Source organism: Thamnophis sirtalis, unplaced genomic scaffold (genome assembly GCF_051295495.1).
Source record: "Thamnophis sirtalis isolate CommonGarterSnake01/CBP01778 unplaced genomic scaffold, rThaSir2_p1.2 scaffold_4, whole genome shotgun sequence".
In the NCBI taxonomy this organism is placed as follows: Eukaryota; Metazoa; Chordata; class Lepidosauria; order Squamata; family Natricidae; genus Thamnophis; species Thamnophis sirtalis.
This window is the reverse complement of record NW_028261384.1, coordinates 2,279,032-2,296,459: the sequence shown is the minus strand read 5'-3', so window position 1 is coordinate 2,296,459 and position 17,428 is coordinate 2,279,032. Positions and strand designations below refer to the sequence as shown.

General features: G+C 46.7%; 1 protein-coding gene across 1 annotated transcript in view; it reads right to left on the bottom strand.

The window, feature by feature from the left end:
• SMARCC1 (SWI/SNF related BAF chromatin remodeling complex subunit C1) overlaps window positions 1–16,335 on the bottom strand; it is a 71,385-nt gene extending 55,050 nt beyond the window's left edge. The window contains 7 exon segments of the mRNA XM_087712359.1: window positions 1,084–1,153; window positions 2,983–3,052; window positions 3,837–3,929; window positions 5,026–5,107; window positions 6,040–6,125; window positions 7,996–8,115; window positions 15,902–16,335. Coding sequence (XP_087568485.1) covers window positions 1,084–1,153; window positions 2,983–3,052; window positions 3,837–3,929; window positions 5,026–5,107; window positions 6,040–6,125; window positions 7,996–8,115; window positions 15,902–16,225 — 845 coding nt within the window. The 5' untranslated portion in view covers window positions 16,226–16,335.
• Between the last annotated feature and the right edge of the window lie 1,093 nt (window positions 16,336–17,428).

The following is a 17,428-nucleotide window of genomic DNA, read 5'->3' as shown; positions in this document are numbered from 1 at the left end:
TAGAACTGAGGAGAAATTTCCTGACAGAACAATTGATCACTGGAACAGAAGTTGCCTCCAGAAATTGCGAATATCCCCAACGCTGGAAGTCTTTAAGATATGTTGGATAGCCATTTGTCTAAAATGGTATAGGGTTTCCTGCCTAGGCAGGAGGTTGGACTAGAAGACCTCCAAGGTCCCTTTCAACTCTGCTATTGTATTTTATTGTTATCTATCTATCTATCTATCTATCTATCTATCTATCTATCTATCTATCTATCTATCTATCTATCATCTATCTATCTATAGCAGTTATAGCAGTTAGACTTATATACCGCTTCATAGGGCTTTCAGCCCTCTCTAAGCGGTTTACAGTCAGCATATTGCCCCCAACAACAATCCGGGTCCTCATTTTACCCACCTCGGAAGGATGGAAGGCTGAATCAACCTATCTATCTATCTATCTATCTATCTATCTATCTATCTATCTATCTATCTATCTATCTATCTATCTATCTATCCATCCATCCATCCATCCATCCATCCATCCATCCATCCATCCATCCATCCATCCATCCATCCAGTATCTATGCATCTATCCAGTTTCCTTCCATCTATCCATCCAATTTATTTGCAACTAAATGGCCAAAAGAGAACTAGAGGACTTTCTGCTCTTTGAATTTGGTTTTGTTGTCTTTTTCATTTAATTCTTATTTTTCTAATTCCTGGTAATCCTCAACTTACAACCATCACTGACTCCAACATTTCCATTGCTAAGTGAGGTTTGCCCCATTTTTTACGTTTCTTGTCATGGATGTTAAGTGAATCACTGTGACTGTTAAGTTACATGACTATTCAGCAAATCTCTCTGCAAAAGGGGAACCACATGACCCCCGGGGACACTGCAACCGTCATAAACACGAGTCAGTGGCCAAGGTCCTGAATTTTGATCGCAGGGACACAGCAACAGTCGCTGGGTGTCAAGAAGGGTCGTAAGTCACTGTTTTCAGTGTCATTACAACTTTCAACGGTCACTAAATGAAATGTCATAAATCGAGAACCACCTTTATTATAATGCTGGATTGCCAAGGCCATGTGGATTACCTGTCTGGGTAATAACCCCAATGCACCAGAACTTGCTTGTCTTTTCTCATCACGGGTCTCAGCCAGTCATCTGCCAGGAAGAGAAATAAAATGACATCAGTCTATTTATTTATTTATTCATTCATTCATTCATTCATTCCGTGCAGCGTGACAGAGTCTGGCATTCCTGCATAAATTCACAAAACCAGCAGAGATATGTATATCAAAATATAAGACACCATTTTCAAGAGGCAACTGGACTTTCTTACGGGTTTTTTTTTTTTAATGAAGAGGTTTCGCTTCTCATCCTGGAAGCTTCTTCAGTTCGGAATCATGAAATGAAATGTTACTCAGAAGGGAGGAAACCTTTACGGATGAGAAGCGGAAACTTTTCAAGGATAAAAACCAAGGAAGTCCAGTTGCCTTTGGAAAGAAAGCACCTTTGGGACACCCGAAAACCTGGATGAGTGAGAATCTCCAAAGACCTGTAGTGCCATGATGGCAAACCCTGTGGCATGCAGAGCCCTCTCTGTGGGTACAAGAGCCGTCACCCCAGCTCAGCTGCACTGCACCTGCCTCCCACTGGCCAGCTGATTTTTGGGTCTCCACCACATATGTGCAGAGGGCAGGGCACATGTGAGAGGCATACACATGTGCGGAAGGGGTGGTGGTTTTGCATGCATGTGCAAGGGTCCCACACATGAGAGATGGTGGGGATTGCGGAGGGGCACTCCCCGCTACCTGTTTTTGCTCCTAGGCGGTTGCAGGGAGGCCTACTAGGCCCAAAATGAGGTGCAGGGTGGTGGTGGTGGTCGCACGTATGCACAGAGGGGCTCATAGAGTTGTGTGTGCCTGCACAAGGGGACGGGTCATGCACACATTGCAAGGAGCCGAGGTGGCGCAGTGGTTAAATGCAGCACTGCAGGCTACTTCTGCTGACTGCAGTTCGGCTGTTCAAATCTCACCGGCTCAGGGTTGACTCAGCCTTCCATCCTTCCGAGGTGGGTAAAATGAGGACCCGGATTGTTGGGGAAAATATGCGGACTCTGTAAACCGCTTAGAGAGGGCTGAAAGGCCTATGAAGCGGTATATAAGTCTAACTGCTATTGCTTTTGGCACATGAGGACAAAAAAGTTTGGCTGTTATAGTGAATGTCCTCGTGGTCTCCTGGGAAGTGCAAATGGAGGTGGAGCCTTCTTAGCTGCAGGACGTTTTCTGCTCTGTGTCCACGTACAGGCCCCACCCCCACTTGCGCTAGGACACAAGTAAATTTGCAAGTGGTCTCCATGGTGCTTTGAAAGAATGCAAGGATTTATATCCCCCCCGTTCCCCACCATCCAGTCACAGCTGAAGAAGCCTCTCGGAGGAGAAGCGAAACGTCTTCAAAGGAACGGGAGAAAGCCCAGTTGCCTCTTGAAAAAAGCACCTGGGGGACTTCCTGACAAGTGAGGACAACTAACCAGTGGAACAGCTAACCCTGCCTTCAAACGTTGTGGGTGTTCCATCACTGGAGGATTTTAAGAAAGTGGACAACCATTTTGTCTGAAATGGCATAGGGTTTCCTGCTCGAGCAGGGGGATGGACTAGAAGACCTCCGAGGTCCCTTCCAGTTCTGTGATTCTGCCCTCCAGATGAGAAACCAGATATGAAAGGATTCGGAAGACGGGGAAAGAAGGAGAAATTTTCCAGAGTGTCTGGGGAAATGCTGCCCTCCAGTGGAGGCCAGCTGTAAAAACTCTGGAGAACATTTATTTATTAAATTGATTAAATCGATTTGCAGGATCTGCCAAGAACGTCATCTCTGCGGCCTTTGCACTCGTCACAACAATAAAACATGCCATTTTTTTAAAGACCCTGGAGGCAAACACCACTTATATTTTAAATGCTAGTTTAATCGAATATCATAAAGCTGCGTCGAACCTTCATCCAGTGAGGTAGGAACAGGGTATATATGATGTGTGGCTTTCGACTTGTCGTCTGTGATGGTCCCCTAAGGGGAAAAAAAAAAGCAGAGAGGGGAGTAGCATCTAAGCTTCCTGGGTTTTCTTGCAAACGTTTCACAAACCAACTAGAGAACATCATCATTGCCAGAAGGGAGGAGGGTGTATGGAGAGGAGGGAGGAGAGAAGAAAGGTGCTCTCTGATCAGGGTGGTTTATCTAGATAACTAGATAACACCATCAATGCTAGAAGGGAGGGGGATTTGTTGAGAGGAGGAGGAGGAAAAAAGACCGTGGGGTCCTCGGTGGTCTTATGAGCTTGGTGGTTTTCTTGCAGACATTTTGTGAGCCAAGAAGGTAGTACCATCAGTGCTAGGAGGGAGGGGCATTTGCAGGGAGGAGGAGGAGGAGGAAAAAGACAAGGTCGTCCTTGGTGCTGAGTTTGGTGGCTTTCTTTCAGACGTTTCATGACCCAAACTAGGGAACGTCATCAGTGCTAGAAGGGAGGGGGATTTGTGGGGAGGGGGAGGAGGAGGAGGATTATGGAATTCTTGGTGCTCTGAGCTTGGTGGCTTCTGCACAGGTGTTTCATTACCCAACATCAGTGCTAGAAGGGGGGGAGGAAGTTGCTGTCTCTTTCTACGCCGTCCCTTCTAACACTGAAGACGTTACCTAGTTGAGTCATGAAACGTCTCCAACCGAGGACCTAACTCCCGGACTGCCGTTTTGAGCAACCGAGGGGCAATTTTAAGACCTCATTATTTTGTTTTCTGAATTTGTTCACTACTCCAAGAGACAACGCTTGTGCGGAGCCAGTGTTTTCCAAACCCATTACCTGATGGCGCTTGACAATGTCTTTGAGCTTGTTAGCCACTTTCAGCTCGATGTCCGGAATGAGGTAGATGCTTGGTCTGCTTAGACAGTTATTCTGAAGAAAAGAAAAGAAAAAGAATAATGGAGGAATTAAAGGATATTTTTTTGATCCCAGAGAAAAACAAATTAACAGGATAAAAAAATAAATACTGCATTCAAATAATAACCCATTATTCCTATCATCAAGAATACAGATTCAATAATTCAACAAGACACTCTAGGTAAACTGCATGCCTTTCAGCATGTTTCTAACTGACCAGGATGCTTGCTACTTAATCAAGATGTGTGTGTGTGTATGTATATGTATATACATACATACATACATACATACATACATACATACATATATATATAGATACATACACACACACACATATATGTATATGTGTGTGTGTGTGTGTGTATATATATATATATATATATATATATATATATATATATATATAGATATAGATATAGATATAGATAGATAGATAGATAGATAGATAGATAGATAGATAGATATAGATATATAGATATAGATATAGATATAGATATAGATATATATAGTGTGTTGTATTTGAGCTGATAAATAAATAAAGGGAGACTAGTATAGATCTATTTCAAGCTATTTAGCTCTCATCAGCTAGCCATACCCTTACTGGGATTCAAACTGGCTAGCTGATGAGAGCTAAATAGCTTGAAATAGATCTATACTAGTCTCCCTTTATTTATTTATCAGCACAAATACAACACAAATGTAACAAAAAGGCAACAGTAAAAATATTGGGTTTCTGTCTGGATGGTCTTTTGTGATGAGCCGATGGACAGAGAATGGAAGCAGTGAACTTCCTCCCATATTTGGGCATACCAGGGGTTGTGACACTAAATACATACATACATGCATACATGCATACATACATATATACATACATACAAGATTGACAAAGCATCAACCTTTAGGGGAAAATCTAGGAAGAGGTTTTTTCTTTCTTTCTTAGAGTACTTCACAGATGGTTGGTTCATTTACATTTTATCCAGCCTTGTATAATAAATAAGTATAATAAATATGTTTATTATATTTATTGAGAGAGGCTCAAATCCCTCTTCGGATCCTTCAGAAGCACTTCGAAAGCCATTTCCACAATACAACATAACATTATTAGCCTTGCCTGCACTAATGTTTTTTCGATGTTCATAAACATTTCCACGTTTCGGTCCATCCGTGAAGGGTTTTGCAAGTCGAATCTCCTCCTGCACAGAAGAATAAAGATTTGGGGGCTATTTATCCCCATTCCGGACAAGTAGAAACACAATTTTCAGGTTGATCTTGACTTACGACCACCAACGGACCACCCCATTGCTAAACGAGACCCAATGAAGTGAGCTCCGCCCCATTTTTATGACTTTTCTGGCCATATTTATCAAAGGATAAATGGCTGCAGTCATTACATTAAGAAGCCAGTTATTAAGTGAGTCTGGCTTTCCCCATGAATTTACTTGTCAAAAGATCGCCAAAGGGGGTCGTGTAAGCCAGCACCTTCGCCACTCCCCCCCCCCCGGGACATGGCAACCGTCATAAACATGAGTCAGTTGCCAAATGGTTGAATTTGGATCCCGTGATCATGGGGATGCTACAACAGCCATAAGTGTGAATATCGGTCATAAGTCGCATTCTGAAAACAGTCATAAATCACATCTTTTGATGTCGCTGTAACTCCAAACAGTCATTAAATGAACTGCTGTAAGTTGAGCACTACGTGTGTTATCAGTCAGGATGGCAATAAATGCAATTCTTTTCACCCCTGTAGGTAGTTTTTAACTTACGGCCAACACTGGGAGCAGAATTTCCATCGCTAAGCAAGGCAGTGGGCTCAGTGAGCCTCGATCAATTTGATAACCCTTATTTTTGCTCCAGCTGTTAAGCAATCACGGCAGTCATTAAGTGAATCATGAGGTTGTTAAGCGAATTGGGCTTCCCCGTGGACATTGCTCGTCGGGAGGTCACAATCAAGAGACCCCGGGAAAGCGAAACATTCGTAAATACAAGTGAATTCCCAATTGATCACGCGTGCACGGTTGTAAGTCTGAGGACCAGCTCTTTTTTTTCCAGCACCGTTGGGAGGTTCGGTCACTAAAGGAATGGTCGTTAAGTCGAGAACTAGTTGCGGGGATAGCAAACTCACCATCCTTGCTCGTTCTTGTACTTGTAAGCGGCACCGAGGATGTAACACAACGTCCCTCCAGCTTTGAAATCCAGGAAGCACTTGGCCTGAAAGACAAAACCGCAACAAGGGAAGAGTTGCGGGTTCCCCCCCTCTGGACAAATCTGAAACACGCAACCAGTCGCACAAATCTCACACCGCAGGAGGAGAAACGATCGGCCAACCGCTTGCAGATTTTGCAAGCAAATTTCAGAAGCCGCTGGGTTAAAAGAATCCTTGCAGCTTACGGGGCACTGGAGACGCCTTCCCCCACCGCAACTTAGTTGTGTTAAGCACAAAGGCACAACAAACCAAAGTCCTGTTTTAAGGACTGGCCAGGATTCCAGAGGCGAGGCAGTTTGACTCAGGGGGAAGAGCCTGGACGGCAGGCAGATCCAAGTCCTTAAATCAAACATGTCCTTTTTCTTCTTTTCCTTTCTTGTTTGGTTTCTTTCTTTACTCTCTCTCCTTCCTCATTCTCCCTTTGCTCTTTCTTTCTTTCTTTTTTTCCCTTCTTCTATCATTTTGCTTGTTTTTATCTTCCCTTTCCTTGTTTTTAACTTCCCCTTTCCTTTTCTCCTTTCCTTTCTTTCCTTCCTTTTATTTGTTTCCTTCCCTTCCCAATTTTCCTTTCTTTATTTTGTCCTTCCCTAACCTTCCTTTTCCCCCCTTTCCTTTTCTGTCCTTTCCTTTTTTCCCTTGTTTTGTCCTTTCCTATCTTTTCCTTCCCTTCCATTCTTCTTCCATTTCCTTTCCTCCCCCCCTCCCTCTCTCTTTCTCCCCATCGCCCATCGCCCATCCCTTTCTTTTTCTCCTTTCTTCAATCTGATTTGCAGTTCTGCAATTCTAGAACAGCCTGAAAGGGAAATTTTTCAAACGAAACTCTATCTGAAGTTGCACAAAGAACGGCTTGAGTCCCACTTGACAAAGACATTTGCACAGAAAGTTTCATAAGGACTTATGAAAGCAGATTTAACACCAGAAAAGCATCCTTCGCTCCCAGCACATTTCCCAACCTGACACCCAGATGCATCAGAACCCAACTCCCAGAATTCCAAGCAAGTTCGCCACACTGAACGGCAATTGAGAGTCAGATAGGACAAGTGGCAAAGGTGCTGGCTTAGAAACTAGGAGACAGTGAGTTCTAGACCTGCCTTAGGCATATCGTATGGGTGACTGTTGGTATCCATCCGTGTGTGTGTATGTGTGTGTGCAGGGCGGGTTTTGCCTGCCTGAAACACACACACACACACACACACACACACACACAGAGGGATGGAGAAACATCGTACCAGGAACATCTTTCCAGCCTAACGGCCAGGACTCATTATGCAGCCTCATGAACTATGTGAGCCAGCTACTCCCACACCTGCCCCTTCTCCCCCCCTACGCCATGCAGCTTGTAACTTTCGATTCCCCGTCTCCCCTCCCTCTGCTAGGTTGTAACTTTCTATTCCCCCTTTGCCCCCCCCCTTGCCATGATGTGATTTTCTATTGGTTTATTTGTAGAATGCTGTGAACTTTTCATTAGTTTACTTGTATCATGTGGTGATTATATATGCCTTCTGATATGCTTCTTTTGATGACCCTGTAACTAACTTTTCTAATAAAAGAGACCTTCGATGATCATTCGAAGCTCGCTCATCCCAAGGATTTCTGCCTGGTGTTTTCCTTTCAATTCGGCCAAGGACACATGAGCGGGCCCTCCAGTGTGGCAACAACGCCGCAGGTGACTTTGGGCCAATCACCAGGAGCCAGTGAGTTCTAGTTCTCTTTTTAGCATAAAAACCAGCGGGTGACTTTGGGCCAATCACCAGGAGACAGTGAGTTCTAGTCCCCACCTTAGGCATGAACACAATGGCAAACCTTTGGCATCTCCTGTTCTGCCCACAAAGAGTATCACTGGAGACCCACACTGGGGAAATCCTCAATACTGACCGGAAACTTGGTAAAGGCAGGATTGGCCACGTGTTTTCCGAAGGCATCTTCCTGGAACTGCAGCAATTGGGAAACCAGCCCAGCCAGGGTTTTATTGGTCGGTGCATCGGCCTGGACATACTGTGGAACAAAGAGACACACACACACACTTGTGGTTGTTAATTTTCTGTCTATAACCGCATCGGCTGCAACACGAGAGCACAATAGGTCTCTCTTTGTTTCAATCCTGGTTCTGCCGGTGAGGAGGAGCCGTTGCAGGTGGAAATCAGGTAGCAAGAGAGATACAGGCTGTCCCCCGAATTACAACCACTCGTGTAGAGCAAAAGGTTTCCTACAAAAAGCAGCCAAAGGTTTCTTAAGAGTGAAGAAAATTTCTGTGGCTAAGCCAGACAGTTAAGGGAGGGTTGTCCCGTTTTACGACCCCCCCCTTCCTGCAGTTGTCAAGTGTATCGCCCCAGGCGTCAAGCTAGTCACATTGTTGTTAAATGAATCCGGTGTTCCCATGGGCTTTGCTCATCAGGCGGTCGCAAAAGGGAGATCACTTGATCCCGGGGTACTGAAACCGTTGTAAATACCAGTCGGTTGCCAAGCACCCCAATTTTGATCACATGACCGTATGGGGGACGCTGCAAGGGTTAAGTGTGAAAAAAACGGTCGTAAGAGACTTTTTTCAGTGCTGTTATAAGTTTGAACGGTCACTAAACAAACTGTTGTAAGTCAAGGGCTACCTTCTTAAGCTCCACCAGGGGACCCAATCAGCAACTTTAATGTAAGATTGTCAGGAATTCTATAGGGTCTCCTGCTCAAGTAGGGGCTTGGACTAGAAGACCTCCAAGATCCCCTGCAGCTCTGTTATGTAGACCCACAAAGTAACTCCCCCCTCCCACCCCAGCCCCTCTTAGCTGTTTAATACTGGGTGAATAATGAATAAATGATCTACGGCTGCATCTTCATTTCTGGTTTTTTTTTCCAGGTTTTTTTTTACCTGCCAAACTCTCTCACCCAAAGAAAGAGGAATCTCCTATTTTTCAGAACAGAACAAGGCGGTTGGAAGGGACCCTGGAGGTCATCTAGCCTTGCTCAAGCAGGAGAACCACGATCATTTCTGATAAATGGCTGCCCTGTCTTTTTTTTTTTAAAGCCTCCAGTGATGGAGCATTGACAATTATATCCAGAATAGTATATGACCTCCTACTTGAGCAAGGAGTTGGACTAGATGACCAACAAGGTCCTTTTCAATTCTGCATTTCTGTCAGATCCTCTTCATTAATTAATTAGGAAAGAAAGACCACGAGACTCCATGTGTGGAAATCAAGTGTACTTCTACTAATTAATAATGATTAAAGGCGAAGGGTAGCGAAATCTGATTAATTAGGCGTGAAAGCAATTGATATATAGAATAGCCCATTCCCCACCCCTTGGCATCATAGTCTCAGTCCCATCATAAGTCTTCCAAGTGTCAGGTGTGAGATAACTTCAAAAGGCATCACAAAGATGGAATGTCGGTGCCGTTAGTCCTGGCGGGAAACACCCACGCATGCATAGTCCCAATCAGTCGGTGAACTCCAGTACCTTCCTCCAGCACAATGAGTAACCCCTCCCAAATACCATGCCCTCCCTCCCCGTTTCATGGCAGCTGAAGCGATAGCAAAGCAGAAGCTGACAATTTCTGTAAGAGCCTGTTGCTTGAGCAGGGGGCTGGACTAGATGACCTCCAAAAGTCCCTTCCAACTCTGTCATTCTATGATTCTGTTAGGGTTTCGTGTTTGAGCAGAGGCTTGAACCAAAAGACCTCCAAGATTACTTCCAACTCCGTATTTCTCTAAGGGTCTCCTGCTTGAGCTGGGGGTTGGACTAGATGACCTCCAAGGGAACCTTCCAACTCCGTATTTCTCTAAGGGTCTCCTGCTTGAGCTGGGGGTTGGACTAGATGACCTCCAAGGCCCCCTCCAACTCCGTATTTCTCTAAAGGTCTCCTGCCTTAGCAGAGAGTTGGATTGTACAACTGTACAACCCTAGGGCAGGTTTGTGGTTCACAATTTTAAGATTTTATCGGCTTTTCTAATTGTTGTAATCTGCTTGGCGGCTACTGAACTAATTGGCAGCCTCTTTAAAAAAAAAGGGGGAGATCAAATCCAGCCCTGCAGGCCATTGTGTGCGGCCAAGGTTCATTCGTACACAACAGCACACTGCACAATAGATGAACAACAGATGAAACATTACCAGGCTGGCAGGCACGGGGGGGGCACGGTCGGTCAGGGTTTCAAGTCACAGATCTGGGGGAGGGACAGCTGCACTTCCAGCTGCTCTTCCCTGCTAAACCTTCTGATGGGGCTGTTGCGTTTAGCGTCGACACCTGCCAGCCCACTGCCATGAGGTCAGTAAGGAGTGATTGTGATAGTACAGGCTTTATAAAAGATGAGGGAACTGATCCTATTTGCAGATGGCATGGAATACTTAAAAAGACTTCGGTAAGGCATTCGACAAGAGTAGACCACAATGTACTTCTTGGTAAACTGGGGAAATGTGAGATAGACAGCATCACCACAGAGGGAGTTGTAACTGGCTGACAAACTGTACTCAACAAGTAATCCTTAGGGGCAGTGTTTCTCAACCTTGTCAACTTGAAGATGTCTGGACTTCAACTCCCAGAATTCCCCAGCCAGCATTCGCTGGCTGGGGAATTCTGGGAGTTGAAGTCCAGACATCTTCAAGTTGACAAGGTTGAGAAACACTGCCTTAGGGATATTACATCTTCAGTGAGGGAAGGAAGCAGTGGGGTACCACAAGGTAAGTCTTAGGCCCAGGACTCTTGAACATCTTTATAAATGACTTAGATGAGGAGATAGAAAGGGAACTCATCAAAATTTACAATCGACACTACTGGCAGGAATAGTCAACATCCCAGAAGACAAACTTGGGACCCAAAAGATCTGGACAGACTCGAACCCTAGGCCCTATCCAACAATATGGAATTCAACATGGAGAAAAGCAAGGCTAAAGGCACAAGTACAGAGTGGGCGAAAGCCGGCTCAGAAACGGTAACTGCAAGAGGTGCCTTTGCGTCCTAATGGGCGGCTGCTTTAAACGTGAGCCAGCCACGTGCGCCAAAAGCTGAAAAAGCTAAATAACGACCCTTGCTCGTCAAAACAAGAGGCACAGAATCAAAATCACGCGAAGTGTTAGTACTGTTAACTCGCATTGGTTTGGGACCCTGACAAGGACATCGGTTAAGGGGGGTTAAGTGAGTTTTGCCCCATTTCATGAACTTTTCTTTCCACGGTTGTTGGGTGAATCGCTGCAGTTGTGAAGTTGTCAAGTGAACCTGGATTCCCCAGTGACTTTGCTCATCGGAAAGCCACCAAAAGGGAATCGTGTGACTCTAGGACTCTGCGACTGTCGGTTGCCAAGCATCTGAATTTTGATCAGGTCACACGGGGATGCTATTACGGCTGCAAGTGTGAAAACTGGTCACAGGTCCCTTTTATTTCTGGTGCCGTTGTAACTTGGGGAGCTTTGCTAAACAAAAGGTTGCAAGTCAAGAGAAAACTTGAATTCTGATTGCAAAGAGATGACCAGAGCTGCCTCGGTTCCCTGCTGCGCACGTATGTAAACACTCTTATCGTGGGTGCACAACTTCATGCCTGTTCATGCACCGAAGAAACCAACAGGTTTGACCTGCCTTACAACCTCTGCGGCTCACCTGACATTCTGGGTTTCAAAAAAAGGTAGAGAGGCTGCGTCGCCGCGTAGCTTAATGACTACACGTGGGAAAAGCTAGCTGGGAAAAATTCAACACAGGGGAGGAGGAGTTGCAAAAAGCTTGCGGCATTGGGTGTGATGCAGCTACCCCACAAGGGGTTAGAACAGACTATTAGCTATGTCGCAGCGATCAGGGTAACCAACTAATCGTGGCATGGATAGAAGAGTTTTTAAGCTCGGAGTTGAAATTCAGGGGCCCTTGGTGCTCTCTGAGCTGGGTGGCTTCCTTGCAGGCGTTTTGTGACCCAACTAAGGAACAGAATCAGTGCTACAAGGGAATTGGGGTGCGGAGAGGAGGAGGAAGACTCTCCAAGCTTAGTGGTATCCTTGCAGACATCTCGTTAGTAGGTATCTAGGTGACGTCATCAGTGCTAACATTGGTGTTGGTAGAAGGCAAAGGGAAATATATGTTGTTTTGGAGGGGATAAAGGCACAATTGGAATATATTGTATATCTTTTAGTTGTTATAGAAGAAGAAATATTGTTGTAATATGGCTCCTTGTGTAGGTGTGTGTCCTCCATGGCCTAGTTCATATTAAGGCCTGCAGAGCCACGCTCAATCACACAGGAGACAACTGGCTCCGAGAAAGCCATAACATCTTGATAATGCATAACATAACATCCTAAGATGTGCCCTACCAATGACGCCCAGGATTTGACCATATATAGAGAGAACTTTCCTGAAGCAGTAGATTAGAAATTGTACTTTTACAGGCTGTTTTCTATCACATGTTATTGCTCCTCCTGCCTTTGTCCTGTCTCAATAAAAGGGGCTACCAGACCCCCAATCTGGGTCGCTCCATCCCGAGAAAATTTGTCTCCTGTCTTTTCTCAACATTGGCTTCATGGGCGAACAGCGGAAACTTCACAAAATATAAGGGTGAAAAAAATGGTCTCCGGGGTGTGGGGGTGCACTATAATATTTGGGGCTTTTTTGCCTTCTTCTTTTCTCTTTCTTTTTTTGTATTCACTATGTTTGCATTATTTGTACTTAAAAATTTAAATAAAGTTTAAAAAAAAAGTTCTAACATTGGGTTCATTCATGTTTCTGTGGATAATGAAATTCTTCAAGAAAAACACCAAGGCCAGAGAGCATCAAGACCTCTCAGTCCTCCTCCTCCTCCTCCTCCCTTCAAGCACTGATGAAGTTTCCTAGTTAGGTCATGAAACATCTGCAAGAAAACCACCAAACTCAGAGAGCTTTTCTTCTTCCTCCCCATCCCCTCCCTCCCCCCTCGACTCCACCTCCACAACCAACCAACCCCCTCTCTTCTAGTACCAATGACATTCCCTAGTTGGGTTACAAGACGTCTGCAAAAAAACCACCCAGTTCAGAGAGCACCAAGGAACCCACAGTTCTCCTCTTCCTCCCAACCCCCTTCTAGCCCTAATGCTGTTCCCTAGTTGAGTCACAAAATGTCTGCAAGAAACCACCCAGCTAAAAAGAACACCAATGACCCTTGTTGTTAGTTGTGAAGTTGTGCCCGACCCATCACGACCCCATGGACAACATTCCTCCAGGCCTTCCTGTCCTCTACCATCCTTTGGAGTTCATTTAAGCTCACGCCAACCACTTTGGTGATTCCATCCAGCCACCTCATTCTCTGTCGTCCCTTTCTTCTTCTTTTGCCCCCTCAATCTTTCCCACCTATCAGCCTCTGCCTTGCTGCTGCTTCGGCTGCCATTAAAACGGGGAGGGGGGGCATGGTATTTGGGAGGGGAATCATGATGTGCTGGAGGAATGTTCTAGAAGCTGTCCTGACCATCTCATTGCGCATGTGGAGGAAGGGAGTTTCCCCGCCAAGGTTAACTGTCCAGCATTCCAACCTGATGAGGTTTTTTGAAGATATCTCCCACCTGACAGATGGGTGAATTATAATTGGGCTATGGACTGGGGTGCCAAAGGGAGGGGACTGAACTATACATGATATTCTTTGCTTTCGCACCCAATTAACCAGACTCAGCTTAGCTACTATAAGTTTGCAATTAGTAAAAGTACACTTAATTTCAAACAAATGGAGTTGAGTGGTTTCTTTCCTGATTATTAAATGAAGCAGCACCTGAAAATAAGCTGAGTCTGTCCAGCATTCCACCCTGATGATGTTTTTAGGCTCTTCTCGAGGGAGTCCTTCCTTCTCATTGACCCTACAGAAGACCCCAATGACCATACAGAAAGAGAAACTCAGATAAACAGAGATTAACCCCAGAGAAACAATCAAGTGGAGAACAATACTGCAATCAAGGAATTATCAAGGGAAAAAACCCACATTCCCACCACCACCTATGGCAGGGCAAGCAATTATACAGAGACCAAACCCCCACCCCCATCCTTCCAGCACTGATGATGTTCCCTAGTGGGATCATGAGACGTTTACAAACAAACCACCAAGCTCCGAGAGCACCAAGGACAAAGAAAGAGAAATCCAGATAAGCATGGATTTACACCAGTCAAACCATCAGGGAGAAAGCAATCAAGGAACTCACAAGGGAGAAAACCAGGCTTCCTCTAGCACTGCCAAGACAAGCAACTGTATATAAACAGAGACCAACCCCCCCAACATTTCATTTAGTAACGGCTCAAAGTTATGACGGCATTGAAAAATGTGACTTATGACCCTTTTTCCACAGTGACAAACTTTGCAGCGTCCCCACGATCAAAATTCAGACGTATGGCAACTGGTTCATATTTATGACAGTTGCAGTGTCACGTGATCCCTTTTGCGACCTCACAATCCGCAGTCAATGGAGAAGCCAGATTCCCTTCCTTAACCACCCAAGACTGCAGGGATTCGATTAGCATCCTGGCAAGATATGTTGTAAAATCGGGCAAAATTCCCCAAGCAAGTCTCGCTTAGGAACAGAAATTTGGGGCTCAACTGTGGTCGTAGGTCAAGGACTAATTGTATTCAGGGGGGTTGGGGAGATCTCAAGTTCCTAAAGAATTGAGAATTAAATCCAGTTTTCAAGGGCCCCAAAGAAAGCAAGTGTAGCTAGGAGGAGACAGGAAGTAACAATGTAACACAGCTCCCCGTGCAGAAAAGCTCACAACTGGTTGCATAAATGACATTTCCCCAATCCAAGTGGTGCATCCCTAGGTTCAACTGGCCCCATAATCCACAGCCACCCCTCTCCCCCACAGACCAGAGGGCAGGAGGGTTAAGAAGACCTTAAGACATTATTGCTTTTGGTGGGACAACGATAATGACCCTCTCTAGATTTAAACACATGGGGGGAGACCCATGCCCAGCTAGACCCATAATCCACAGCAATCCACACAATCCCACAGGGCAGGAAGGTAAAGACATTATGAATGGGGAGAGAAGGATGACCCTTCATCTGGGATTAAATATGGGGGGAAGAGGAATGACCCCGGGTCCAGCTGGCCCCATAATCCACAGCCACCCCACTCTCCCAAACCCCAAAGGGCAGGGGGGTAAAGACATTATGACTTGGGGGAGGGGAGAATGAGTCTGCAAATTTAATAACATTTATATGCCGCCCAATGTAGGACTCCGAATCCCGAATGACCCCCATCTAAGGCTAAATATGGGGGGAGGTCCTGTTCCAGGTCCAGTTGGACTCATAATCCACAGCCTCCCCTCTCTCCCAGACCCAAAAGGGCAGGAAGATAAAGACATTATGACTTGTGTGTGTGGGGGGGGGGGAGAATGACCCTATCTCTGGCTAAAATAGGGAAAGGGGGCTGTCCCCGGGCACAGCTGGCCCCATCATCCACAACACCCTGCCCTCCTCACACCGTGGATGATGGGACCACCCGCTCTGATGAAAGAGGCCCTAACCTAATCCCAGGGAAGCCCTGAGGGGAGGGATATGTGAGGAGGAAGAGGGAGGGGGGGGATAAAGGAGGGGGGTCGAGGGGAGGCGGGGTCAGAGGTCAAGGGTCAGAGGCCTCCCATTCTTTGTTTTTTCCCCTCAGGAATGAGAGGCCTCATTATTATTTTTCCTTTCCTTCCTATTTTTTCCTCAGACATGATAGGCCTCCTATTTTCTTTCTTTTTCTCATGGGAAATGAGGGGCCTCCTCTTCTTTTCTCTTCCTTTTTTTTACCTCAGGAACGAGAGAGGCCTTCCTATTCTTTCTTTCTTCTCCCTTTCATCTCCTTTTCTCCCCAACCCCGCCTCACCTTCTTGTAATGCTTAGCCAGCCAAACCCGGGCGGCTTCCAACTGCGAAGCCGTGTCGGCGCTTTCCCAGAATTTCCCGGCGGGGCCTCCGTCTTTCCGGCGGGAAAGCGACAAAGGGCCGGCGGAAGAAAACGACGACGACGACGAGGACGAAGAAGCCGAACCGGGCCCGCTGCCTCCGACGACGGTTCCAGGCCCCGACACGGGACTCGAGGCCGCCGTTACCGAGGCCGAGGCCGCCGCCATTGTCCTGCCGGGCCTACCGCGCCGTCGCCGCCGCCGTCGCCGGGGCCCCGCGCCGCCCACTTTCCTCGCTCCGCGCATGCGCGGCCGAGGAGGCGCCGCGGCGGCTACTGAGGCTGTTCGCTCGCCGTCGCTCTCTCTCTTTCTCTCCCTCTCTCTCGCTCGCTCTTTCCGCGCACGCGCCGCCTCAACGCCGAGCTCGCGACTGCTCCTCGGCCGGGGTTGCCTCAGGCCGAGGGGGAGGATCGGTGGAGCGCATGCGCCGACTGCCTAAAGGCACGCCCTCCAGCCGCGAAAGCGCCTGCGCCGTACTCGCCGCCGTTGAGTTGTGCGCACGCGCGCTTTCCCCTCTTCACCCCTCCCCCCACGTTTGGATGGACAACCGGCCCGGCCGAATGGACAAGGGCCTTTCCCCCACACACCTTTTGCGCAAGCGCGGATTTAGGGGAGTGGACCGCGCCTGCGTGAACCGGGGAGAGATGGAGACGTCCGAGACCCCCGAAAGAGGGTCGGGGAGGGGCGAGGGGTCTGGCCTCGCCCACTCAGACCCAGTCGCGCCACGTGGAGGACGCAGGCTGGACTTCCATGATCGGCTGGCCCATGGGAGTAATACAGTAATCCAGATACCCTAGCAAGGCACGCAGCGCCTACTGGTGGTTCCTCTCTGCACGTGTGAAAGGGCTTGACACTTGTATCATGCGTGTTGCTTTGATGTGTACAACCTCGGAACCTGATCAAGTAGCCAGAGAGAGGTTTCCCTTTTTTTTAATGTGGCTGGTTTTAAAATTACAGGTAGTCCTCAACTTGTGACCGTAATTGAACCCAAACTTTCTTGTCGCTATGCGAGACACTTGGGGAGTTTCATACATTTTACTGCCTTCCTTGTCACCGTCGTTAAGCACTACAGTGATGAAATTAGTCTCCTGGTTGTTAAGGGAATCAGGCTTCTCGCCAAAGGGGATCACATAACCCCATGACTGTCATAAATATGAGACAGTTGGGAAGCGTCTGAATTTGGACCATGTAAGCCTGGGGATACTGCAATGGTCGTAAGTGTGAAAAAGGGTTGTAAGTCCCTCCTTTTGGTGGCGTTCAGAGATTGGTCACTAAATGAACTGTTGTAAGTCGAAGACTAGCTGTAGGGAGCCCTTTTGTGAGGGAGGTAGAGCATAGGCTGGGGAAAGTTTGGTAAATAAATTACTATGACAGTTGCTGCTAAATACAGGTAGTGCTCGACTCATGACAATTGAGCCCACGTTCTTTGTTGCTAACTGCAACATTTGG